This window comes from Poecilia reticulata, chromosome 2, assembly GCF_904066995.2.
Source record: "Poecilia reticulata chromosome 2, P_reticulata-male-v2, whole genome shotgun sequence".
In the NCBI taxonomy this organism is placed as follows: domain Eukaryota; kingdom Metazoa; phylum Chordata; class Actinopteri; order Cyprinodontiformes; family Poeciliidae; genus Poecilia; species Poecilia reticulata.
The window spans coordinates 10,865,816-10,891,778 of record NC_088831.1 but is presented as its reverse complement, the minus strand read 5'-3'; the positions used below and the strand labels follow the sequence as shown (position 1 = coordinate 10,891,778).

The window sequence follows — 25,963 nt, the reverse complement described above, 5'->3', positions numbered from 1 at the left end:
TATTTAAACTTTACTATTTTGGAGAAAGCATGAAGCACTGAGAAGATCACTGTTGATTCAACAACATTCAGAATAATGCTGGTTTAAAGATAAAGCAAAATGTAAAAGCTTACAACTCCTGTTGTACCGCAGAGCAGATGAGAGAAGATCTGTGCTGTTGTGGTCTTGCCGAGATGATGCATCCTTTTATAGGACCGTGCGGCAGCGAAACTGTTGATTTTTTTCCTTCAGAAGGATTGCTTAATGTATCCTGAGGTGGGCATCACCGGCTGTGGTGTCAGAGGTCAGCCTCTCTTACTTAGCTATAGGATATATCATATTCTGCGGAAGAGGATGAGGTAGATTTCACCGTATGTTGGTTGAGACATATGATACATTCCTTTTAAAGACGACCATGTGGCATAAATTCTTACCTAGCTAATAGGATATATCATATTCTGTGAAATAGAATGAGGTAGATTTCACCGTATGTTGGCTGATAGATATGATACATTCCTTTTAAAGAGGACCATGTGGCATGAATCTGCTAATTTTCCTTCAGAAGGATTGCCTAATGTATCCTGAGGTGGGCATCACCGGCTGTGGGGTCAGAGGTCACCCTCTCTTACCTAGCTATAGGATATATCATTCTGTGAAATACTACGAGGTAGGTTTCATCGTATGCTGGCTCAGAGATCAGATACGCACACACACAGCAAGACTCTCCCCCCTCCTCTCTGCTTCCTCTGTCAACCTCTGTCTCTTATGGGACAAGAGTTAGAGACAATTAATTCCTGCACAGTGTATCATGAATATAATCTGTTTAAAACCATTCGTTACAATATTCCTAATCTAATTCAACATGGTTTAGAATATAGTATATTTATTTATTCATTTATATTTATTTATTCACATCAAACTCCGATTAAAATTTGACAGAAGGGTGCCAGGGAGGTCATGAGGTCACAAAGTTCCCATCATATGATATATATGACATATGTTCTGGGGGAGGGGGTATCAGGTTACCGGATGTGGGGGGTTGATATCAATTAATATCAATTAATCCATCAAACTCCGATTAAAATTTGACAGAAGGGTGTCTATATATCTCTCTGCCAGGGTATGAATAATTTTGGGCTGAATTCTAAAATCAGAGCCAATTTAATTCTTTCTGCATAAAGAAGGTGGATGTTTTATTCTGTTCTGGATATTTAAACCTAAACCAAACAGACTTTTGCTGCTGTATTTCTTTCAGCGTTTCAGTCCCAATCATCAGAAAACAGATCCTAAAATATCTCAGTGTTCCTAAGTTAAACACCGATGGAACCTGTGCTGCCATTTTTATGGTTTAAAAAACTAAAGAACTATTTAAAGCTAATTCTGCCTCCAATCTGCAGAGAAGCATCATCTAAGTTTGTCTCTGTGTGGACAGACAGATTCTGGTTCATTTGTCCTGGTTCCTCCACAGAGAGGATCTGCAGAGCTCAGAGGTTCCCACTGATCCGTCTGTCCAGCAGCACCAAACACAGCTGGACTCCATATTTATGGTCTGTACATGGGTTCTGTTCAGTCTGTAGACCAGAGGACTGTCAGTCTGTCCAACATGGACCTGATGTTCAGATCTAGTCTGATATCTTCTCATTCTGTTCCAGCTGCTGGAGGAAAACATTGTCACATTCGTGAAGAACGAGCTGAAGAAGATCCAAAAGGTTCTGAGTCAAGATGACCCAGAATGCTCAGAGGGTCAGAGTGAGGATGAGGAGGTGATGAGGGGTGAGGATGAAGAGCAGAGGAGGAGCAGCAGAGAGGCGGTGATGAAGATCACCCTGAACTTCCTGAGGAAGATGAAGCAGGAGGAGCTGGCTGACCGTCTGCAGAGCAGTAAGAGGATTTCTACAACAATTCTGCTATTAAGTTGAATAATTAAAACATGATTACATGTGAAAATGAATTCAACTGAAATCAAACAAGAGAAACGAACAAATACAGAAAATCTTAATCAAACAGTCACATGAGCTCAATGACGTTCTGGATTCAGCAGCTTTTTTATTTAAACATCACCTGTGGTGACTGGTTGCTGCTCATAAAATATAAACTTTGGGAACTTTATATTTACCATAAAATACTGTAAAAAACAAACATACCAGCAATGCACAAGATAAAAACCCATTTTAGTTTTAATTCCTGTACCCAGTACATAAAAATGTAACATTCAGCTACAGATGAAGAACCTTCAGAAACACATAGACAGCTACCAAATTCACACTGTGATGCAGTAGCGCCAACATTGAGGGCCAATAAATGATAAACTGCTGCTGATCTGCATGACATGAACTCTCCGACTGTCTACCGTCCATCTACGGCCTGAACACGCCGACACATCGGTGTTGCTGGACCCATCACTGCTTTTGTCAGTTTAATAGTTTTCCAGCTCAACAAATGCATATGTTCATCTGGGCTCTTATAGAAATACATTTTGAGCAAAATTCAGTCAAACTATATTACAAAGTAATAATAATTAAAATCAAAAAACATTTTCATAATGTGAAAAGTAGTAAACATGTCTAATATATTAGCTGGGGCTAAATTCATCAACTGGAGCTAAAGTAAAATAAAAGAAATGGACGAAGAATATTTAGTTTTTATCAAAACTGAACAGGCAACAATATTTTCTCTTTTTTATTATTTTTTTACATTTGAAATAAATGTTTCTCAGTCTATTATTGCATCTAATGGTGAAGGCCTTTAAGGTTTCATGTGTTTGACTGTAACAAGATTTCATCTCAGCTCCTGCTGCCTTTCTAAAACCTCCAACCATTAACAACTGGACAGGTGTACCTAATAAAGTGGCCAGTTTGGCTCTTTGTTTCCAGCTTGCAGAAACTGTGTTGTGGGAAAAATTATTACCAAGCACTGTTAGGGTGAAATCACTCAATCAGGTTTATTTGTGAATTGTGCAGAACTCAGAGCTTGTAGGACTATCAGTGATGAAGCAGGTCTGGATGAAAAACTCTGCCAGGCAGAGACACACATGAGTTTATACCAGGATAAAGAGTCCAAAACAAAGGCTGAGACAGTCTGGTTCTCATGCAGCTGTGGGAAACGAGTCCCAACCTGGTTCATGGAACCAAATAACTTCACTGGGGTGAGAGTTCACAAGCATTTCATATAACATGATCAGCAGATGTAACTTGTAGCCATTTTCCACCACACACTGCTAAAAAGAATATTTCAAATGAAACCAGAGAAAAACTATCAGTTTTAATGAGCAAAACTGATTGTTGTGACCTAGTTTATTTATTTGCTTTTTTATTTTATCTGTCGCCTCAGTGGGAGTTTTATTCAGATAATCAGAATTATAATTTTATATTTCCTCAATGACTGAAATTGGGATTACTTTCAGGTTTAGACACCTTGGTAGAAAAATAATTAGTTTTCTGTAATTATTTTTCCATCACAGAAGTTCAAACACAAGCCCTTCTTATAATATCAGAAATGGTTTTTATTTGGGGTTTTTTTTCTTCAGATTTTGATGTTCGGTGTCAAAAGGAGCTTAAAGACCATCTGAAGAAGAAGTTCCAGAGTCTCTCTGAAGGCATCGCTGAACCTGGAAATCAAACCTTTCTGAACCAGATCTACACAGAGCTCCACATCACAGAGGGGTTAACTAGAGAGGTCAACCAGGAACATGAGGTCAGATGGATTGAAACAGCATCCAGGAAACAAGAAACAATCAGAAGAGAAGACATCTTTAAAACCCCACCTGGAAGAGATCAACCAATCAGAACAGTGATGACCATGGGAGTGGCTGGCATTGGGAAAACAGTCTTAACACAGAAGTTCACTCTGGATTGGGCTGAAGGCAAAACAAACCAGAACATCCAGTTTATATTTCCATTCACCTTCAGAGAGCTGAATGTACTGAAAGAAGAAAAGTTCAGCTTGATGGAACTGATTCATCACTTCTTTGAAGACATTAAAGATGCAGGAATCCGCAGCTTTAAAAACTTTCAGGTTCTGTTCATCTTAGATGGTCTGGATGAAAGTCGACTTCCTCTGGACTTTGATGATAATCTGATCCTGACTGATGTTACAAAGTCCAGCTCAGTGGATGTTCTGCTGACAAACCTCATCAGGGGGAACCTGCTTCCCTCTGCTCTCCTCTGGATAACCACACGACCTGCAGCAGCCAATCAGATCCCTGCTGAGTGTGTTGGCATGGTAACACAGGTCAGAGGGTTCATTGACCACCAGATGGAGGAATACTTCAGGAAGAGATTCAGAGATGGTGAGGAGAAGGCCAGCAGGATCATCTCCCACATCCAGAAATCAAAAAGTCTCCACATCATGTGTCACATCCCAGTTTTCTGCTGGATCACTGCTAAAGTTCTGGAGGAAATGATGGAGACTAGAGAGGGAGGAGAGCTGCCCAAGACCCTGACTGAGATGTACATGGAGTTCCTGCTGCTTCAGCTCACAATCAAGGAGGAAACGTTTGATGGACGACGAAAGACAAAATCTATCTGGAGTCCAGAGAACAAGAAGGTGATTGAGTGTCTAGGAAGACTGGCTTTAGATCAGCTGCTGGAGGGAAACCTGACTTTCTATGACAAAGATTTTGATAAGTGCGGCATCGACATTGAAGACGCTGCGTTGTTCTCAGGAGTTTTCACTCAGATGTTTAAAAAGGAGAGAGGAACACACAACATCTCCGTCTATTCCTTTGTTCATCTGAGCGTCCAGGAGTTTCTGGCTGCAGTCTACATGCTCCACTGCTTCACCAGCAGGAGGTCAGAGGTGATCAAGACGTTCCTGGGAGAAGAATACAATGAAACATCTCTAGATGAGTTCATGAAGAAAGTCATGGAGAAATCCCTCAGCAGTGAAAATGGCCACCTGGACCTGTTTGTCCGCTTCCTTCATGGTCTCACTGTGGAGTCCAACCAGAGACTCTTAGAAGATCTGCTGGGTCAGACAGAGAACAGTCCAGAAACCATACAGAGAATCATCACCAACCTGAAGGAGATGATCACTGAAGAAATCTCTTCTGACAGAAGCATCAACATCTTCTACTGTCTGGTGGAGATGAACGACGTCTCATTTTATCAGGAGATCCAACGGCTGCTGGATTCAGGGAAACAGCTCTCAGTGACTGACTGTTCAGCTCTGGCCTTCATGCTGCAGATGTCAGAGGTTCTGGATGAGTTGGACCTGGAGAAGTACAACACATCAGAGGAAGGACGATGGAGACTGCTTCCAGCTGTGAGGAACTGCAGAAAGGCTCGGTGAGTCCAGATGTTTTCATTGTGTGAATGCTGATTCAGCACTATTGTCCACTTGTTTCTTCTTCTTTCTTCAAGTTGATTCTGGATGTTTTTGGTCTTTAACTACTTCCTTCATCCTCTGGATGATTTCAGCCATTCAAACATCTAAACATTCAGTTCATCCAGGACAGCTGCAGCTTCTGGTTTTTAGACATTTTGATCATTTTAAAAATATTTAACTTTTTATTAGTTTTCAGGTTGAAATGAATAGAAAACAATGAACTCTAGAAACTTTCTATTTTCTCTAAGATCCAATCAGCCTTTTTAAACTTCAAACTCCTCTTCACTCATTGAGCTGCTGCTCCATAATTCACCTTTTAGGATCTTTGACTGTTTTTATAAAATAATTGTTTAGATTTGATGGCAATTTGGACCATTAAAATAAACCATTGCATAAACTTTGTGAACAGCGTTGGTCTTCTTCATCCCATCATCATCCTCACCTCTTCCTCCTCCCACTAGTTTCCTCTGAGTTTGTAACTGAGACCAAAATGTGGTGATTGTTGTCTGGTTCCAGAAAAAGTCCTAGTTTCTGTCAGATCCTCCCAAAGCTCTGAGAACTCTGCTTCCAGAGCTGGAACCATTTTCCTCATCAACTCTTCATCTGCAGCCTTTGTTGAAGCTGTTAGCTGTCCTCCATGAAGACCTGCAGAGACATGAGCTTCAACTCTTTAGACATCCCAGCCTCTTTAGTTCCTGGAGAACTTTCACTGCTTCACCATGAAGATGCTGCTGGACCCAAACGCTCCGTCTCAGATCAGATGATGACATCACTGTTATGACATTTTAGTCTGTTTATGATCCAGATTGATTTTATTAGAACTGAATGTATTTCTTCTCTCATCACAGACTTGGTGACTGGGAGCTCTATCAGGATGAATGTGAAGTTGTGGCCTCAGCTCTGAAGTCCAACCCAGATCTGACTGAACTGGAAATAAGTAAGATCACACTGGGAACAGTGATTGGTGAAACCCTTGAAGACTCTGATATGAAGAATCTATCTGAGATCCTGGAGAGTTCAGTCAGTAAAGTGGAGATTCTGGGGTTTGTTTTCTCTATTTATTCAATAAAATCATTCATTGATACTTTAGTCCTTAGATGAATTAAAAATTTTATGGCAATATTTTAAAACAACCTTTTTAAATGTCAGATTAAAATCTCTAAAACATTTTACATTATAAATGAATTATTTTCTTATTTCAGACTTTTATATTATTGAACTTGTTTTTCAGTTTTTCACTTTAAAAGGTTTTTTACTGATGAACAAAATGAGTAAATTAATTCAAATGAAGTTAATTAATGATGGAGATGTTTCAGTTTGGTTGTAAAGATTCAGATTATTTTATTTCTGATTCTCATCTTTACATCCAGAATGAAATGTTGTTCCTCCAGTCGAGCCACAAACACTGACCAGTTCAAATCATCATTAATGAAACATCTAAGAAGTGACTGATTGTAGAAAATCAAACCTAGATTAACTGAATGACAGTGAGGTTTGCAGCAGCAGCAGGTTCCTCACTTTGTCCTGAAGCTGTGGTTCTGTTGGGCCGGGTCAGAGAGGAACCGTCCTCTTCAGTCTGACAGCTGTCAGTCGGTTGGAGCCTCGTCTCTGTGATGAAGCTTCATCAGGTCACGTCTCCTTAGGAAATAATGGCCTCCATTGGCTTTCAGCAGCTTTAAGAAGAACCCAAGGCCATTAATGATAAACTGAGTGGTTCTGATCCGGTTACCAAGTCGGGTCTCCAGCTGATGATCAGGAACCAGCAAAAATAGCTCACCTCATCCAGGCTGCTGCTCAAAGAAAAGCAGCCTGGATCATCATGTTTCTTTTACATTCAGGGAAATTAATTTTCTACATTTTATTATTTGTTCATATTTCAGTTTTAACTGCATCCTGGTGGCTTCAGCTCATCTTTTATTCTTTATTCAGATTGAAGTACTGCAGTTTGTCAGAGACCAGCTGGACGTCTCTGTTCTCAGCTCTGAAGTCCAAACCGAATCATCTGATAGAACTGGACCTGAGCAGAACAAACCTGGGAGATTCTGGACTGAAGGAGCTCTGTGGTTTTCTACAGACTGAAGGCTGCAGACTGGAGAAATTGTTGTATGTAATTATATAATCATTTATATTTCTGTGAATAATTGTATATAATTGATCATAAATCAAAGTTCATATCTTCTGTTCTAATAAATATTTTCTGAGTTTGTTCCTGGACTTGGATCCAGAGTTTAATTTAGTCCCTCTGTGTAACTGAGTTGGACCTGCTGAAAAAATCCAGACCAGAGTTTTTCTGAGCTCAACAGGCTGCAGGTTCTTCAGGACATGAGTTTTCTGGTCCCAGACATCAGAACCAGCAGAGACTGCAGCACATGAATCTGGACCAGGTGTGTTAGGAGAGGTTCTGCACATGAACCTAAAGGTTCACAGTCTGACAGAGAAAGTCGACCAACTCTGGATTAAATGGTTCGTAGAAACAGGGGAGCTTTCTGGGGACTTGACTGCCTGCTCATATGGAGCTGCAGCTCATGCAGGAGTTTGATGTTGGCAGGAAGCAAAACAACATGGAAGCAAGTGAGGAGTTTCCATTTTAGTGTCAATTCCACTGATGGAGCAAATTACAAGTCAGTCGTCCTCCAAACCACTGAGAGCAGCTTCCAGAGGAAATCTGAGTTAGTTCTGACAGTCAGACTCTATCAGGATGACCACAGTCTTCTGGCAGAGTTCCTGGACATTAAGGAGACAGAAATAATATAAAGATCATTAATTAACAGTCCTGCAGTAAATACTGACTTTGTGAAGGTTATGGTGTTAAAGTCATTTAGTTCAAACATCTTGATTCAGCTCTTATTTTATAGGACAGGAAATGAGATCTTACCTTTGTAAAGCTTTGTGTGCAACAAGCTTCAGCAGTTACTGAAATCATTCTCATGTGGTTCACCAGGAAAATAGATTTAAAAATGATTCATCTTCACAATCAGGTTGTTCCTTTATAATGTTCCCATTTCTGCAGCGCCTCTGATGGAGGATTCAGAACTTAAACTAAATGACCCAAATCAATCTGACAGAGAAAAGACTCAATATTATCTAGTTGATAGTTCAGGAACTGAATCACCACAAAATGAGAAAATGATCAACTTTCAGAATCTGAGCTGTAATGGATGTTGTAAAACTCTGAATTAGACGGATTGAAATAAACCGTTTACATCTGTCATACTTGGCAATGAGCTGCAGTTAAAATACAACCAGCAAGAAAAAAATCATTAATATATTAATGAACAAAAACTGGAGACATAAAATATCTGATGATAAATGATGGTACAGAGCAGTCAGCTGATACTGAGCCTGTAAGGAAACATGGAGAGAGAAAAAACATCCGACTGAGTTTAAGATCCTGAGAAACTTTTAGAAAAGCTTTGAGTTTCTTTGTTGATAAAATGTTCTGGTTCTGCTGGTTTGGACTCTTTAAACCAGTTTGACTGGATCAGATGTTAGAATCAGTTCATCATGTTTCTTTTACATTCAGGGAAATTAATTTTCTACATTTTATTTATTTGTTCATATTTCAGTTTTAACTGCATCCTGGTGGCTTCAGCTCATCTTTTATTCTTTATTCAGATTGAAGAGCTGCAGTTTGTCAGAGACCAGCTGGACGTCTCTGTTCTCAGCTCTGAAGTCCAACCCGACCCATCTGATAGAACTGGACCTGAGTGGAACCAAGCTGGGAGATTCTGGAGTGAAGGAGCTCTGTGGTTTTCTACAGACTGAAGGCTGCAGACTGGAGGGATTGATGTATGTAATTATATAATTATTGATATTTCTGTGAATAATTATATAATTGATCATAAATCAAAGTTTATATCTTCTGTTCTAGTAAATAATTTCTGAGTTTGTTCCTGGACTTGGATCCAGAGTTTAATTTAGTCCCTCTGTGTAACTGAGTTGGACCTGCTGATCTAAGGTCAGAACAGGACAGCATTCGGACCCCCAGTGTGTAGAAATCCCCCTCATGTGATGCAGGTCAAAGGTCATTCAACCCAGTCTAGAAAAGTGAATTCCTGGAATCTGTCCATCCATCCATCTTCTTTACACCCTTGTCCCTTAGTGCGGTTGGGAGAGTTGCTGGTGCCCATCTCCAGCTAATGTTCTGGGCGAGAGGTGGAGGTCACCCTGGACAGGTCGCCAGTCTGTTGCAGGGCAACACAGAGACACACAGGACACACAACCACGCAAACGCACACCTAGGGACAATTTGGAGAGGCCAATTAACCTGACAGTCATGTTTTTGGACTGTGGGAGGAAACCGGAGTACCCAGAGAAAACCCACACATGCACAGGGAGAACATGCAAACTCCATGCAGAAAGACTGGGGCCGGGAATAGAACCAAGAACCTTCTTGCTGCAAGGCAACAGCTCTACCTACTGCGCCACTGTGCAGCCTGGAATCTGACAGGAACAAATCAATAATCAATGATTGATGCTTCAACGTTTTGATCAGAACCTGGAATGATTTTACTGACTAAAATCCTCCAACACAACATGACCCAGTACCAGGTTCTGGTTCTGGTTCTGAAGTCTGCAGGGCTTTAATATTCATGAGAATCTTTAACTGGTTCTGTTGGACTGGTTCACCTGCATCCTGTTGTCTTCAGCTCACATCTTTTATTCTTTATTCAGGTTGCAGAGCTGCAGTTTGTCAAAGATCAGCTGTGATTTTCTGGCCTCAGCTCTGAAGTCCAACAGCCTCCATCTGACAGAACTGGACCTGGGATACAACGACCTGAAGGATTCAGATGTTCAGCAGCTGCAGGATCTTGTAGATGATTTGTTGTAAGTAAATGTTTGTAGTGAGTCCAGCTGCTGTCAGCATATTGAACTAAACCTAGTTAGAATCAAAGCAAAGCTCCAGTGTTCCCAGTAAAGCTGCAGCTTCTCACTGGGAGGAGAATGGTTCGGGCTTCCTGATTGGACACAGAGACACCAATCAGCCAATCAGAGGAGCAGCAGCTTGCTGTGTTCCTGTGTTTGTGTTGGTGTGAAGATGAGTGTTGTTACTGTGTCCATGTCTCCAGGAAGTCCAGCTGGACTCCAGCGTCCAGCTGTCCATCATGTCTAGAGACAGTGGTCCTCATTCATCAAACTGTGGCAGCAGATCTGATCTCAGATCTGTTTGTTCTCTCAGTTCAACAGGAAACAACTGATCAGGTTCATCTTGGTCACAGCTCTGAGATCAGTCTGACTGACGCCGGGAAACCATCTACTGGATGTGCTGCGTCACTGACTGCTGCTGGAGAGAGGCTGGAAACACTCACTGATCTGATCTCTCCATCCTTCTTCTCTCTGCAGGTTCTGATCTCTGTAAAGTAGAGAACGGTCTCTGTGTCCTGCTGATCCTCAGAGGTTGAAGCTGCAGCAGTTTGAGTCTAAAGAGACTCTGACTGGATCATGGTGATGACCTCTGACCTCCAAGATTTTCCTGCTGTTTATTTTCTCATGTCTGTCATTTAGTGTCTGATATTGTTTGTCTCTTTGGATCAATAAAGATCCGATTCAAACTGGGCTCCATTTAGAGGCTTCATGGAGTTTTGACCTGAACTGGATTCAACCGGAAAGTTGATCTTTTTTCTCTGATTCATTTTCATCCTGGAACCAGAAATGGTCTGAGAATGGAAACATGGGAATCATTTTCAGTTCAGCTCTGAATCATGAGAGACACTTCAACCCTCTTTTCTCTGCTGCTTCTTCTTCTGTTGACAGGAAAATGTTCCTCAAAGCTCCACAGATAAAAAGATGCTTTACTGGAAACGGCAGAGAAACTTCAGCTTCCAGTAACTGCTGGTCGTAGTTACTGGGAGGTGGAGTGGAGAGGAGATGTCCGAATATCAATGAGCTCCAGAGCAACCAGAAGGAAGGGATATAGTGAAGACAGTCTGTTTGGGTTTAACAACCAGTCCTGGAGTCTGAGCTGCTCTGATCGTCATGGTTACTCTTCTTGGCATAATAAGAAAGTGACTCCCATCTGGTCCTTCTCTGTCTCTAACAGAGTAGCCGTGAATGTGGACTGTCCTGCTGGCATCCTGTCCTTCAGAGTCTCCTCTGATTCACTGATCCACCTTCACACCTTCAGCACCACATTCACTGAACCTCTATCCTGGATTCACATTGTCTATTAATTCCTCACTGATTTTGTTCAACATAAAAAGAGCTTGTGTCTGGGAAAAACTAACAAATATTCTAAAGACTGTTGCAAATCCCTAAATTAGTTTATCTTGGATGTAATAATAATAATCCTGCATATTGCATCAAGCAGATGGTGATTTGGAGCAGCTGCTGAAATGCATCAACATTGGCTAAAAGTTTTCACACCCCTTGAACGTTTCCATATTTTGTCACATTACAAGCATAAATTTCACTGGAGTTTAATGTGAAAGTTTAACACAAAGTGGTTTACATTTGTGAAGTAGAAAGAAAATGATCCACGATTCAAAACATTTTACTAATAAACTGAAAAGTGTGGTTTGCAAAAGTATTCATCCCTCAGTTTTAGTCCAAACAATTTCCTTCAGATGTTTCCTGATCACTAATTACTAAACAGAGTCCAGCTGTGTGTGATCTGATCTAATCTCAGTACAAATCCAGCTGCTCTGTGACGCCTCAGAGATTCAGAGAAAACAGCAACATGAAGTCCAAGGAACATGGCAGAGAGGTCAGGGAGAAAGCTGTGGAGAGTTTAAAGCAGACTTGGTCAATGAAAAGATTTCTCAAACTTTGAACAGAGCACTGTTCAATGCATCATCTGGAGATGGAAAGAGTTTGGTCCAATTATAAACCGTCCAGCTAAACGTCCAGCTGAACAAGGAAAGCAAAGATCAGAGATGCAGCCAAGAGGTCATGTTGACTCTCGACCAAACCAATCTGTCCACAGGAAAAACTATTAGTTAGTTGGTCAGAGCAGAACCAAACTAAACGTTTTGGCCAAAACACTATGAGAACTAAAGCTGCACGTCACTGAACACACCATCCCCACTGTCAGACATGGTGGTGGCAGCATCATGCTCTGAGGTGCTGTTCTTCAGCCGGGACAGGGAAGATGGACAGAGCCTCATGCAGAAGACAACCTGTTGGAGTCTGAAAAAGACTGAAGACTGGAGAGGAGGTGAAGCTTCCAGCAGGACAACCAGCCTGAATACAGAGTCCGGCTACAATGGAGTGGTTCAAAACTAAACTAATGTTGGAACGGCCCTGTCAAAGTCCAGACCTTATGTCAATTGAGAATCAGTGGCAACATCTGAAAACTGCAGTTCTGCAAATGCTCTCCATCTAATCTGACTTGATCTGTTTGGAAAAGAATAAAGGGGGAAAACTTCAGTCACTAGATGGTTAAAGCTTGTAGAGACAAACCCTAAAGACTAGCAACTGGAATCAGCAAAAGGTGGTTGAACAAAGTGTTGAAACGTGTGTTTGTGCTTGTAATGTGACAAAATATGGAACAATTCAAGGGGTGTGAATATTTTTACAAGCCACTGTAGGTGTAGACACTGATATTTACTCTGAGCTTCATTCCCATTTATTCCATCAGATAATATTCCAGGTGTTTGTTGTCTGGTATTTCTTTCTTTGATTTCTCAAGGAATGTGTTTGCTTTCCAGAAGCTTTATATTACAAATGACTCATAAAGAGGCCATGGTGTGACCACAACCTTGTCCAAGACTGAGCTTCTCCAAATATTTGAACGATTAATAGAAATATCCATAATTTACCTTTGGAATGAATAGTTTGAATCAAAATTGAAGATGTTTTAAATCACCATCACATCTTGTAAGACCTGGAACTGATGTTACATGTAAACTGTTCCATACAGTCCAGTTCTGATCTGTTCTCAGACTAAAGGAAGTACTCCAGAACTATCTGTGTTTGTTCTAATAAAAGTGATCTTGTGTTTCTGCAGCAGAGCTCATGTGTTTTAACTTCTTCCTCATTATTTTCTCTCATCTCATCAAATCTGCTCTGATCCTAAAACTAAACACTTTTTACATTCATGCTCTATTTTGTTGTTTTTTTCTTGAAAATGATTTTGTAAACTTTCAGGATTCTTTGCAATTATTTGGTTTTATTTGCTATAATCCATGTAAACTCTCTAATGTAACTTGAGAAAATTAAAAGAATATTAAATGTTGTGAAAAGGAGTTTTGAAACAAAAGTAATTTTTATTTGAATATATACTTAGACAAATGTCACATTTATATGTATATAGAAACTCCTGAACAACTTCCACAACTGCTACTTTAGTTTGTTTCTCTTTCAGTAAATATATCAGAGTCTATCAATGCATATTGATTGCAACCATAATCCTTTTAACTTTTTAATATGTAGAAAAATTAATCCATGTGAAAACTTCACATTATCAACTTTTTTCAATTTCTGCATTATTATAATTTTTTATTTGTATTGTACAAATATATGTTTGAATGCAGTAAATCCTAAAGAAGTTCCACAATTATTCAGTATAATAATAATAATAATAATAATAATAATAATAATAATGAGGTTTTTCATGCTTTTTATGTTCCTCACTATTAAGTAATTTACTTTTCTATAAGCTCAGCCAGAGATCCTGAATTAATATAGATTTGTTTTCATGTTTAACAGAGAAGATTAATGTGAAAGAAACTGAAACAGAGTTTATTTGTACCTGATGACCATGTAAAATACATCCTACCTATGAAAACATGTAAAGTTAATATTTATCTCACTTCCTCTCTAAAAACCAGGAAGATGAAAATCTAAATGTTACTGAATGATTCTTGGTGTTGTGGACAATGGACTGTAAATAAAGACAAAATATTGACTATTTTTATAAGTAGAAACATGAAACCAGGCGAAACTGACACGTGTTCTTCATTAATGCACTAATTTAATGTAAAATGTTAAAGCTGCTTTGGGTTTAGTCATTTTCTCTGTTAGTTTCTATCAGTTTTGCCTTGTTCAATTTTCACTTCAGTTCTTTCTTAGCGATTCTAGTTTATTATATTTATTTCTAGTTATTGTTTGTCTCTCTAGTTTAATTCTGCCTATTTAGTTCTTCTTTAATGTTGGATGTCTTCCTGTTCCCGTGTCCTCTCCCTCTCCCATGATGCTCCTCTCTCTCTCTCTCTCTCTCTCTCTCTCTCTCTCTCTCTCTCTCTCTCTCTCTCTCTCTCTCTCTCTCTCTCTCTCTCTCTCTCTCTCTCTCTCTCTGTCCTCAGTCTGCATCCTGCTCCCTCCTCTCACACCTGCAGCTCGTTGCTCATCAGTCTAGCTCATTTTCAGCTTCAACCTCCCCGGTATTTAAATCTTTCTTTCTTTCTTTCTCACTCACTACTAGCATCCAGTGACGAGCTGAAGAGTGTTTGGTTTCCATTAGTGATGGGTAGATGAGGCGTCATGTGTTGTTTTGACCATTAGCAAAACTGTACCAGGATATACTTGAGGCTGACGGTGCGACGTCATCTCAGCAATCACATGATTTCAGCGAAAGACGTCTAGACAAATTTTTCTATTTCATTTCTGCTTTTTATTTCATTAATAGAACATAAAAACTAAATATTTAGAGGGTGAAAATGTAATCAGTTAAACAGGATCATTTTCTTTATGTATTTCCCATCTATTTTAAATTGAGTCTGACTTTTTCTGACTTTTACTTTGGTCCCTGAACGTCTCTGAGTTTTATTTTCACTTTCCTCATTTTGACGCAGTTTGCATTTGCCGCATGAATCTCAATCTGTGGGTAAAAAGCTTAACATTTCTTTCGTTGTGGTGGTTTAGATCGTTTTAAGGGTCGTTGCGTTCAGAATCGGCAGAAACTTCCGCTCCATAGTTCCCAGTAACAGACTCCCAGCCGAAACTGGAAGGGACCGATGAAAATCTCCCCGCAGGAGAAAACAAGGGCGGCCTGGAGCTGGAAGACATTCATAGGATGCATAGATATTTATATTAAATACTAAATACTGTTGAGGTGAAACAATGTGACATTGATTAGAATTTTAACATTTCATAGAGAAATAAATGTCACTTTTTCAAAACTCAACTTCAGTCAGTTAGTTTACATTTGCTTAAGTAACTTCTTTGAAAAATGTATTTTCAGAAATACTTTTATACGCTTTGCTTTTACTTGAGTAATTTTACTATGACGTATTTCTGCTCTTACTTGATTTTATTTTAGTTCTGAATCAATAAGCTTCATGTTTTTATTCTCCAGCTGTTTTACTAACAGGTCATGTGGACGAGTGTCTCCTGCGATTTTTCTCTCAAAGTCTCAGATTCATCAAGATTCCTCAAAGCACAAAATGATCAATTATTTTCCTCTCTATTCATTGATTCAACAAATCATTATTCATTTCAAGATTTGATTCTAACTTGATTTAGAAAATAAATATAAATTCAATAAAACATATTTCAAACCTGTTTGTGTTTTCAGGTGAGTGGAGGAGCGCCACCTAGTGGCAGCAGGATCAGTGTGAGGACAGAGAGGACACAGTCCTTCCCTCTAAAATGTCTCTTAGTGGGAAACACCAGGACCACAGGTGAGGTCATGACCTTTACCTGTGCAGGAAAGGTCAAAGTTCAGCGGTGGAATCACCAAACCGTCTCCGTTCACAGGAAGCGATCAGAACCAGAACCAGAACCTGGACCCGGACCCAGCTGTGTTTCCTTCAGCAGTAGCAACTCAAAGAGGTGAGCTGGATCTAAGTTTTAAATGTTTTAAATGTTCATGTGAGCCCAACAAATATTACCTTTACAAAGTCGGCCTTTTACCACCTGAAGAAATATTTCTCCTCTGAAATTTGACGATTTTATACAAATATATTAATGTGATTATTGGAAAACAATCAGGGAGGCTTTTTGTCACCAATTCATTTCTAATATGACATTTTTGTTAATTTACAGGAGTCATGCAGCTGAGCCCAGCTGTGTGTCATGGAAGAGCAACCAGTCAAAGGACTTTAAAATTCAGTTTAAATCAGACCAGCCTTCAGCAGCAACGAGTCGGGTCCAAAGGTTCTGTTCAATGTTCTACTGACAGGATCATAAAATATACCAGTTCTGGTCACATTTGATTTTCTGTTTTCTATTTTAAAAAGTCATCATGATTGAATGTTTTAAGGGACTTTCTGGGTCTTTGGCAACATTTGGGAGACAAGAGGAACCTAGAAAACTCTGCAGCTGCAGAACAAGATGTGAAAGTTTATTAATAGGGAGAAAATATTTAATGATCTAAGAGCTGCATCACCTGCTGCTCTTAGATTCCAGCTCTGTGGAAACCACCTGTTGGAGCATTTTATGAATTTATCTAAAGAAATGCCGATACAATGTTGAGAATCTGTGGATAAACATTAGTGGAGCTCCAAGATTAAAACGGTTGATTCCTGTAATTCTCTGATTATGGAGAAAAGGATGAATTACATTTTTTTTTCCTTTTAAATTTACTGATTTTAATAAAAATTAAATGTGCCAGGGTATGAATAATTTTGGGCTGAATTCTAAAATCAGAGCTAATTTAATTCTTTCTGCATAAAGAAGGTGGATGTTTTATTCTGTTCTGGATATTTAAACCAAACAGACTTTTGCTGCTGTCTTTCTTTCAGCGTTTCAGTCCCAATCATCAGAAAACAGATCCTAAAATATCTCAGTGTTCCCAAGTTAAACACCGATGGAACCTGTGCTGCCATTTTTAAAAAACTAAAGAACTATTTAAAGCTAATTCTGCCTCCAATCTGCAGAGAAGCATCATCTAAGTTTGTCTCTGTGTGGACAGACAGATTCTGGTTCATTTGTCCTGGTTCCTCCACAGAGAGGATCTGCAGAGCTCAGAGGTTCCCACTGATCCGTCTGTCCAGCAGCACCAAACACAGCTGGACTCCATATTTATGGTCTGTACATGGGTTCTGTTCAGTCTGTAGACCAGAGGACTGTCGGTCTGTCCAACATGGACCTGATGTTCAGATCTAGTCTGATATCTTCTCATTCTGTTCCAGCTGCTGGAGGAAAACATTGTCACATTCGTGAAGAACGAGCTGAAGAAGATCCAAAAGGTTCTGAGTCAAGATGACCCAGAATGCTCAGAGGGTCAGAGTGAGGATGAGGAGGTGATGAGGGGTGAGGATGAAGGGCAGAGGAGGAGCAGCAGAGAGGCGGTGATGAAGATCACCCTGAACTTCCTGAGGAAGATGAAGCAGGAGGAGCTGGTTGACCGTCTGCAGAGCAGTAAGAGGATTTCTACAACAATTCTGCTATTATGTTGAATAATTAAAACATGATTACATGTGAAAATGAATTCAACTGAAATCAAACAAGAGAAACGAACAAATACAGAAAATCTTAATCAAACAGTCACATGAGCTCAATGACGTTCTGGATTCAGCAGCTTTTTTATTTAAACATCACCTGTGGTGACTGGTTGCTGCTCATGAAATATAAACTTTGGGAACTTTATATTTACCGTAAAATACTGTAAAAAACAAACATAGCAGCAATGCACAAGATAAAAACCCGTTTTAGTATTAATTCCTGTAACCAGAACATAAAAATGTAACATTCAGCTACAGATGAAGAACCTTCAGAAACACATAGACAGCTACCAAATTCACACTGTGATGCAGTAGCACCAACATTGAGGGCCAATAAATGATAAACTGCTGCTGATCTGCATGACATGAACTCTCCGACTGTCTACCGTCCATCTACGGCCTTTAAAGAACTATTTAAAGTTCTATTTGTAAAGCTATTCCAAGACGAACGTGTTGAGTCACAATTATTGTATTTAAGTTGAATCTGTTGCATCATTTTATCCATTTAATTGATTAGTTTTATAATTAAGTCGATACTTTTTTTTCTTCTTTTTTTTTTTACTTTGTATTGCCATTAGTGTATGCGCCGACTAACATGCGCCGACACATCGGTGTTGCTGGACCCATCACTGCTTTTGTTAGTTCAATAGTTTTCCAGCTCGACAAATTCATATGTTCATCTGGGCTCTTATAGAAATACATTTTGAGCAAAATTCAGTCAAACTATATTACAAAGTAATAATAATTAAAATCAAAAAACATTTTCATAATGTGAACAATAGTAAACATGTCTAATATATTAGATGGGGCTAAATCCATCAACAACTAAAGTAAAATAAAAGAAATGCAGGATGATGATGAATATTTGGTTTTTATCAAAACTGAACAGGCAACAATATTTTTTATTTTTTATTTTTCTACATTTGAAATAAATGTTTCTCAGTCTATTATTGCATCTAATGGTTAAGGCTTTTAAGGTTTCATGTGTTTGACTGTAACAAGATTTCATCTCAGCTCCTGCTGCCTTTCTAAAACCTCCAACCATTAACAACTGGACAGGTGTACCTAATAAAGTGGCCAGTTTGGCTCTTTGTTTCCAGCTTGCAGAAACTGTGTTGTGGGAAAAATTATGACCAAGCACTGTTCAGATGAAATCACTCAATCAGGTTTATTTGTGAATTGTGCAGAACTCAGAGCTTGTAGGACAATCAGTGATGAAGCAGGTCTGGATGAAAAACTCTGCCAGGCAGAGACACACATGAGTTTATACCAGGATAAAGAGTCCAAAACAATGGCTGAGACAGTCTGGTTCTCATGCAGCTGTGGGAAACGAGTCCCAACCTGGTTCATGGAACCAAATAACTTCACTGTGGTGAGAGTTCACAAGCATTTCATATAACATCATCAGCAGATGTTAACTTGTAGTCATTTTCCACCACACACTGCTAAAAAGAATGACATTTCAAATTAAACACTTTGACAAAACTCTGAAGCTCAGAGGTCAGAGGTCGTTCTGTGGGAAACATGTCTGATTAACTGAAACCTTCAACCAGAGGAAAAAAATCATGAGCAGCTTTTAATGAGCAAAACTGATTGAATCAAGTCTGTGCAGCAAGAACCTGGTTTATTTATGTGCTGTTTTTATCCATCGCCTCAGTGGGAGTTTTATTCAGAAAATCAGAATTATAATTTTATATTTCCTCAATGACTGAAATTGGAATTACTTTCCTTGGTAGAAAAATAATTCGTTTTCTGTAATTGTTTTTCCATCATAGAAGTTCATACACAAACCCTTCTTATAATATCAGAAATTGTTTTTATTGGGTTTTTTCTTCAGATTTTGATGTTCGGTGTCAAAAGGAGCTTAAAGACCATCTGAAGAAGAAGTTCCAGAGTCTTTCTGAAGGCATCGCTGAACCTGGAAATCAAACCTTTCTGAACCAGATCTACACAGAGCTCCACATCACAGAGGGGTTAACTAGAGAGGTCAACCAGGAACATGAGGTCAGACGGATTGAAACAGCATCCAGGAAACAAGAAACAATCAGAAGAGAAGACATCTTTAAAACCCCACCTGGAAGTGATCAACCAATCAGAACAGTGATGACCATGGGAGTGGCTGGCATTGGGAAAACAGTCTTAACACAGAAGTTCACTCTGGACTGGGCTGAAGGCAAAACCAACCAGAACATTCAGTTTATATTTCCATTCACCTTCAGAGAGCTGAATGTACTGAAAGAAGAAAAGTTCAGCTTGGTGGAACTGATTCATCACTTCTTTGAAGACATTAAAGATGCAGGAATCCGCAGCTTTAAAAAGTTTAAGGTTCTGTTCATCTTAGATGGTCTGGATGAAAGTCGACTTCCTCTGGACTTCCAAAAGACTAAAATGTTTACTGACCCTTCAAAGTCCAGCTCAGTGGATGTTCTGCTGACAAACCTCATCAGGGGGAACCTGCTTCCCTCTGCTCTCCTTTGGATAACCACACGACCTGCAGCAGCCAATCAGATCTCTGGTGAGTGTGTTGGCATGGTAACAGAGGTCAGAGGGTTCACTGACCCCCAGAAGGAGGAATACTTCAGGAAGAGATTCAGAGATGATGAGAAGGCCAGCAGGATCATCTCCCACATCCAGAAATCAAAAAGTCTCCACATCATGTGTCACATCCCAGTTTTCTGCTGGATCACTGCTAAAGTTCTGGAGGAAATGATGGAGACCAGAGAGGGGGGAGAGCTGCCCAAGACCCTGACTGAGATGTACATAGAGTTCCTGCTGCTTCAGCTCACAATCAAGGAGGAAAAGTATGAAGAAGGAACTGAAGAAGCTCCAGAGAACAAGAAGCTGATTGACTCTCTAGGAAGACTGGCTTTAGATCAGCTGCTGGAGGGAAATCTGATCTTCTATGACAAAGACCTCAAACGTTGTGGCATCAACATCGAAGACGCTGCGTTGTTCTCAGGAGTTTTCACTCAGATGTTTAAAAAGGAGAGAGGAACGCGCAACATCTCTGTCTATTCCTTTGTTCATCTGAGCGTCCAGGAGTTTCTGGCTGCAGTCTACATGCTCCACTGCTTCACCAGCAGGAGGTCAGAGGTGATCAAGACGTTCCTAGGAGAAGAATACAATGAAACATCTCTAGATGAGTTCATGAAGAAAGTCATGTTGAAATCCCTCAGCAGTGAAAATGGCCACCTCGACCTGTTTGTCCGCTTCCTTCATGGTCTCACTGTGGAGCCCAACCAGAGACTCTTACAAGATCTGCTGGGTCAGACAGAGAACAGTCCAGAAACCATACAGAGAATCATCACCAACCTGAAGGAGATGAACACTGATAGAATCTCTGCTGACAGAAGCATTAACATCTTCTACTGTTTGATGGAGATGAACGACATCTCATTTTATCAGGAAATCCAACGGCTGCTGGATTCAGGGAAGAAACTCTCAGTGACTGACTGTTCAGCTCTGGCCTTCATGCTGCAGATGTCAGAGGTTCTGGATGAGTTGGACCTGGAGAAGTACAACACATCATCAGGTGGGCGACGGAGACTGGTTCCAGCTGTGAGGAACTGCAGAAAGGCTCGGTGAGTCCAGATGTTTTCATTGTGTGAATGCTGATTCAGCACTATTGTCCTCCTGTTTCTTCTTCTTTCTTCAAGTTGATTCTGGATGTTTTTGGTCTTTAACTACTTCCTTCATCCTCTGGATGATTTCAGCCATTCAAACATCTAAACATGTTCATCCAGGACAGCCGCAGCTTCTGGTTTTTAGACATTTTGATCACTTAAAAATATTTAACTTTTTATCAGTTTTCAGGTTGAAATGAATAGAAAACCCTGAACTCTAGAAAATGTCTATTTTCTCTAAGATCCAATCAGCCAGAGAGACTTTTTAAACTTTAAACTCTTCACTCATTGAGCTGCTGCTCCATAGTTCACCTTTTAGGATCTTTGACTGTTTTTATAAAATAATTGTTAAGTTTTAATGAAAAATTGAACCATTAAAATAAACCATTGCATTAATTATAAACTTTAAGAGACCAAAATGTGGTGATTGTTGTCTGGTTCCAGAAAAAATCCTAGTTTCTGTCAGATCCTCCCAAAGCTCTGAGAACTCTGCTTCCAGAGCTGGAACCATTTTCCTCATCAACTCTTCATCTGCAGCCTTTGTTGAAGCTGTTAGCTGTCCTCCATGAAGAGCTGCAGAGACATGAGCTTCAACTCTTTAGACATCCCAGCCTCTTTAGTTCCTGGAGAACTTTCACTGCTTCACCATGAAGATGCTGCTGGACCCAAACGCTCCGTCTCCTCCAGGGGTTTTGCTCTTCAGCTCTTTAGGAGTTTAGCAACAATTTCTTCTGACATCCAAACCTTTGTTCCTCTGAGACGATGGACAGACCACTGCAGAGACATGTGTCCCTCTTCCAACCAGTTTGTCCCAGTTCCTCTCAGGTCAACAGAGGACGGTCCAGACCTGAAGGAGCAGCAGGACCGGTTCTGCTGCTGCTCTGCAGGACGACCAGAACAATCTGAAGCTTTTAGCTGAAGCAGGTTGACGACTGTCCACTTTCTACTTTGTTAAAGCATCAAATCCAGCAGATGAACGGAGACACAACTGGGAGCATCATGTGTCTGGTCTGCTCCCAGTTTCCTCTGTGGCAGCATTTAATGACCTGCTGCTGGGAGCCACGTTTCTATAGAATATACTACTATTATTAATGATGAGGAGGATTCTAGATGCTGCAGCAGCAGATATGGGCTAAACAAACCCAGAGATGCCAGAGGTCCACAGCAGGCTGGACTTCCTGCTCTGCTCACTTCATTTATAACTCACTTCCTGCTTGGTGGAAGATCTCAAGGAGCCAAACGGTCTAGTCCAAGTCAGTGTGAGTCAGAGCTGTGAGCAGTTCCTCCTCCTCTCCGTCATCTCCAGTAGTTTCCTGCATTCAGCTCAGTCAGCCTCTTCATCAGCTGCTGCAGCTCCTTTGAGGCTCTGATGCTGCAGAGAAACTGAACTTTCCTTCACAGATGATAGAAGATCTTCAACATCTGACTGAGCTGAAGGTCTGAGGACATAAAGCCTGGACCAGAACCAGAACCAGGACTTTAGTCAGGAACTGCACAGAATCTCTGTCGGGTCAAACTCAGTAAACTGATGATCAGATTTTGATCAGATGATATCATGATGACATCACTGTTATCAGATTTTAGTCTGTTTATGATCCAGATTGATTTCTTTAGAACTGAATTTATTTCTTCTCTCATCACAGACTTGGTGGCTGTAAGATCCAAAGGGCTGAACGTGAAGTTGTGGCCTCAGCTCTGAAGTCCAACCCAGATCTGACTGAACTGGAAATAAGTCGGATCGACATACATGGAGGTGGAGACTCTGATATGAAGAATGTGTCTGAGATCCTTGAGAGTTCAGTCAGTAAAGTGAAGAATCTGAGGTTTGTTTTCTCTATTTATCCAATAAAATCATTCATTGATACATTAATTCTTTGCTTAATTAATAATGTTTTCTTTTCAAACAACCTTTAACCTTTTGTTCAAATGTCAGAATAAAATCTCAACTCATTTTACCTTATAAATGAATTATTTTCTTATTTCAGACTGAGATTATTGAACTTTGTTTTTCAGTTTTAAAATGTTTCTGACTGATGAACAAAATGAGTAAAATAATTCAAATGAAGTTAATTAATGATGGAGATGTTTCAGTTTGGTTTGTAAAGATTCAGATTGTTTTATTTCTGATTCTCATCTTTACATCCAGAATGAAATGTTTTCCTCCAGTCGAGCCACAAACACTGACCAGTTCAAATCATCATTAATGAAACATCTAAGAAGTGACTGATTGTAGAAAATCAAATCTAGATTAACTGAATGACAGTGAGGTTTGCAGCAGCAGCAGGTTCCTCACTTTGTCCTGAAGCTGTGGTTCTGTTGGGCCGGGTCAGAGAGGAACCGTCCTCTTCAGTCTGACAGCTGTCAGTCGGTTGGAGCCTCGTCTCTGTGATGAAGCTTCATCAGGTCACGTCTCCTTAGGAAATAATGGCCTCCATTGGCTTTCAGCAGCTTTAAGAAGAACCCAAGGCCATTAATGAATAAACTGTGTGGTTCTGATCCGGTTACCAAGTCGGGTCTCCAGCTGATGATCAGGAACCAGCAGAAATAGCTCACCTCATCCAGGCTGCTGCTCATAGAAAACTTTGAGTTTCTTTGTTGATAAAATGTTCTGGTTCTGCTGGTTTGGACTCTTTAAACCAGTTTGACTGGATCAGATGTTAGAATCAGTTCATCATGTTTCTTTTACATTCAGGGAAATTAATTTTCTACATTTTATTATTTGTTCATATTTCAGTTTTAACTGCATCCTGTTGGCTTCAGCTCATCTTTTATTCTTTATTCAGATTGATGTACTGCAGTTTGTCAGAGACCAGCTGGACGTCTCTGTTCTCAGCTCTGAAGTCCAACCCGACCCATCTGATAGAACTGGACCTGAGCGGAACCAAGCTGGGAGATTCTGGAGTGAAGGAGCTCTGTGGTTTTCTACAGACTGAAGGCTGCAGACTGGAGAGATTGATGTATGTAATTATATAATTATTGATATTTCTGTGAATAATTATATATAATTGATCATAAATCAAAGTTCATATCTTCTGTTCTAATAAATATTTTCTGAGTTTGTTCCTGGACTTGGATCCAGAGTTTAATTTAGTCCCTCTGTGTAACTGAGTTGGACCTGCTGACCTGAGGTCAGAACAGGACAGCATTCGGACCCCCAGTGTGTAGAAATCCCCCTCATGTGAAGCAGGTCAAAGGTCATTCAACCCAGTCTAGAAAAGTGAATTGCTGGAATCTGACAGGAACAAATCAATAATCAATGATTGATGCTTCAACACTTTGATCAGAACCTGGAATGATTTTACTGACTAAAATCCTCCAACACAACATGACCCAGTACCAGGTTCTGGTTCTGGTTGTGAAGTCTGCAGGGCTTTAATATTCATGAGAATCTTTAACTGGTTCTGTTGGACTGGTTCACCTGCATCCTGTTGGCTTCAGCTCACATCTTTTATTCTTTATTCAGGTTGTGGAGCTGCAGTTTGTCAAAGATCAGCTGTGATTTTCTGGCCTCAGCTCTGAAGTCCAACAGCCTCCAGCTGACAGAACTGAACCTGAGAGGAAACAACCTGAAGGATTCAGATGTTCAGCAGCTGAAGGATCTTGTAAAGACTTTACAGTAAGTAAATGTTTGTAGTGAGTCCAGCTGCTGTCAGCATATTGAACTAAACCCAGTTAGAATCAAAGCAAAGCTCCAGTGTTCCCAGTAAAGCTGCAGCTTCTCACTGGGAGGAGAATGGTTCAGGCTTCCTGATTGGACACAGAGACAGCAATCAGCCAATCAGAGGAGCAGCAGCTTGCTGTGTTCCTGTGTTTGTGTTGGTGTGAAGATGAGTGTTGTTACTGTGTCCATGTCTCCAGGAAGTCCAGCTGGACTCCAGCGTCCAGCCGTCCATCATGTCTAGAGACAGTGGTCCTCATTCATCAAACTGTGGCAGCAGCAGATCTGATCTCAGATCTGTTTGTTCTCTCAGTTCAACAGGAAACAACTGATCAGGTTCATCTTGGTCACAGCTCTGAGATCAGTCTGACTGCAGCCTGGAAACCATCTACTGGATGTGCTGCGTCACTGACTGCTGCTGGAGAGGCTGGAAACACTCACTGATCTGCTCTCTCCATCCTTCTTCTCTCTGCAGGTTGAGGTGATGATCTCTGTAAAGTAGAGAACGGTCTCTGTGTCCTGCTGATCCTCAGAGGTTGAAGCTGCAGCAGTTTGAGTCTAAAGAGACTCTGACTGGATCATGATGATGACCTCTGACCTACAAGATTTTCCTCCTGTTTATTTTCTCATGTCTGTCATTTAGTGCCTGATATTGTTTGTCTCTTTGGATCAATAAAGATCCGATTCAAACTGGGCTCCATTTAGAGCAGTGTTTCTCAACCTTTTTTGGGCCAGCGCCCCCCTAGCCTTTATCCAGGTCCCTCACCGCCCCCTACCAAAGAATTTGTAGGCTACTTTGCACTGACCATTATTTTATAATTAATATTACTATCACTGTTGTAGATGTTTTGATTTTTATGCTTGTTTCTGTATTTATCATCAAAAATAATTTCCCAGAGAACAAAAAAGTCATGGAAATAGAAATTATTTTCACAAGTGTCTACGAAAAATGCAATGAACATTCAAGTCGAAATCAGTAGGTCTAACAGCAGCCAATCAGAGTGGAAAAAATATTCCTATTTTGTGCCATTTTCTAGTTGTTAAATATTGCACAA

At 40.1% G+C, this 25,963-nt stretch overlaps 1 protein-coding gene across 1 annotated transcript in view; it reads left to right on the top strand.

Moving 5' to 3' along the window:
• The window catches only part of LOC145554386 (uncharacterized), a 46,061-nt gene extending 20,458 nt beyond the window's left edge, over positions 1-25,603 (top strand). Inside the window, 17 exon segments of the mRNA XM_081614009.1 lie at positions 1,448-1,526; positions 1,632-1,860; positions 3,506-5,193; positions 5,195-5,241; positions 6,153-6,328; positions 10,029-10,117; positions 10,374-10,469; positions 15,781-15,863; positions 15,940-16,014; positions 16,228-16,338; positions 17,132-17,210; positions 17,316-17,544; positions 19,465-21,208; positions 22,894-23,073; positions 24,034-24,207; positions 24,714-24,866; positions 25,384-25,603. Of these exon segments, the coding sequence (XP_081470135.1) occupies positions 1,448-1,526; positions 1,632-1,860; positions 3,506-5,193; positions 5,195-5,241; positions 6,153-6,328; positions 10,029-10,117; positions 10,374-10,469; positions 15,781-15,863; positions 15,940-16,014; positions 16,228-16,338; positions 17,132-17,210; positions 17,316-17,544; positions 19,465-21,208; positions 22,894-23,073; positions 24,034-24,207; positions 24,714-24,866; positions 25,384-25,393 (5,242 nt within the window). The 3' untranslated portion in view covers positions 25,394-25,603.
• The last annotated feature ends 360 nt before the right edge of the window (positions 25,604-25,963 follow it).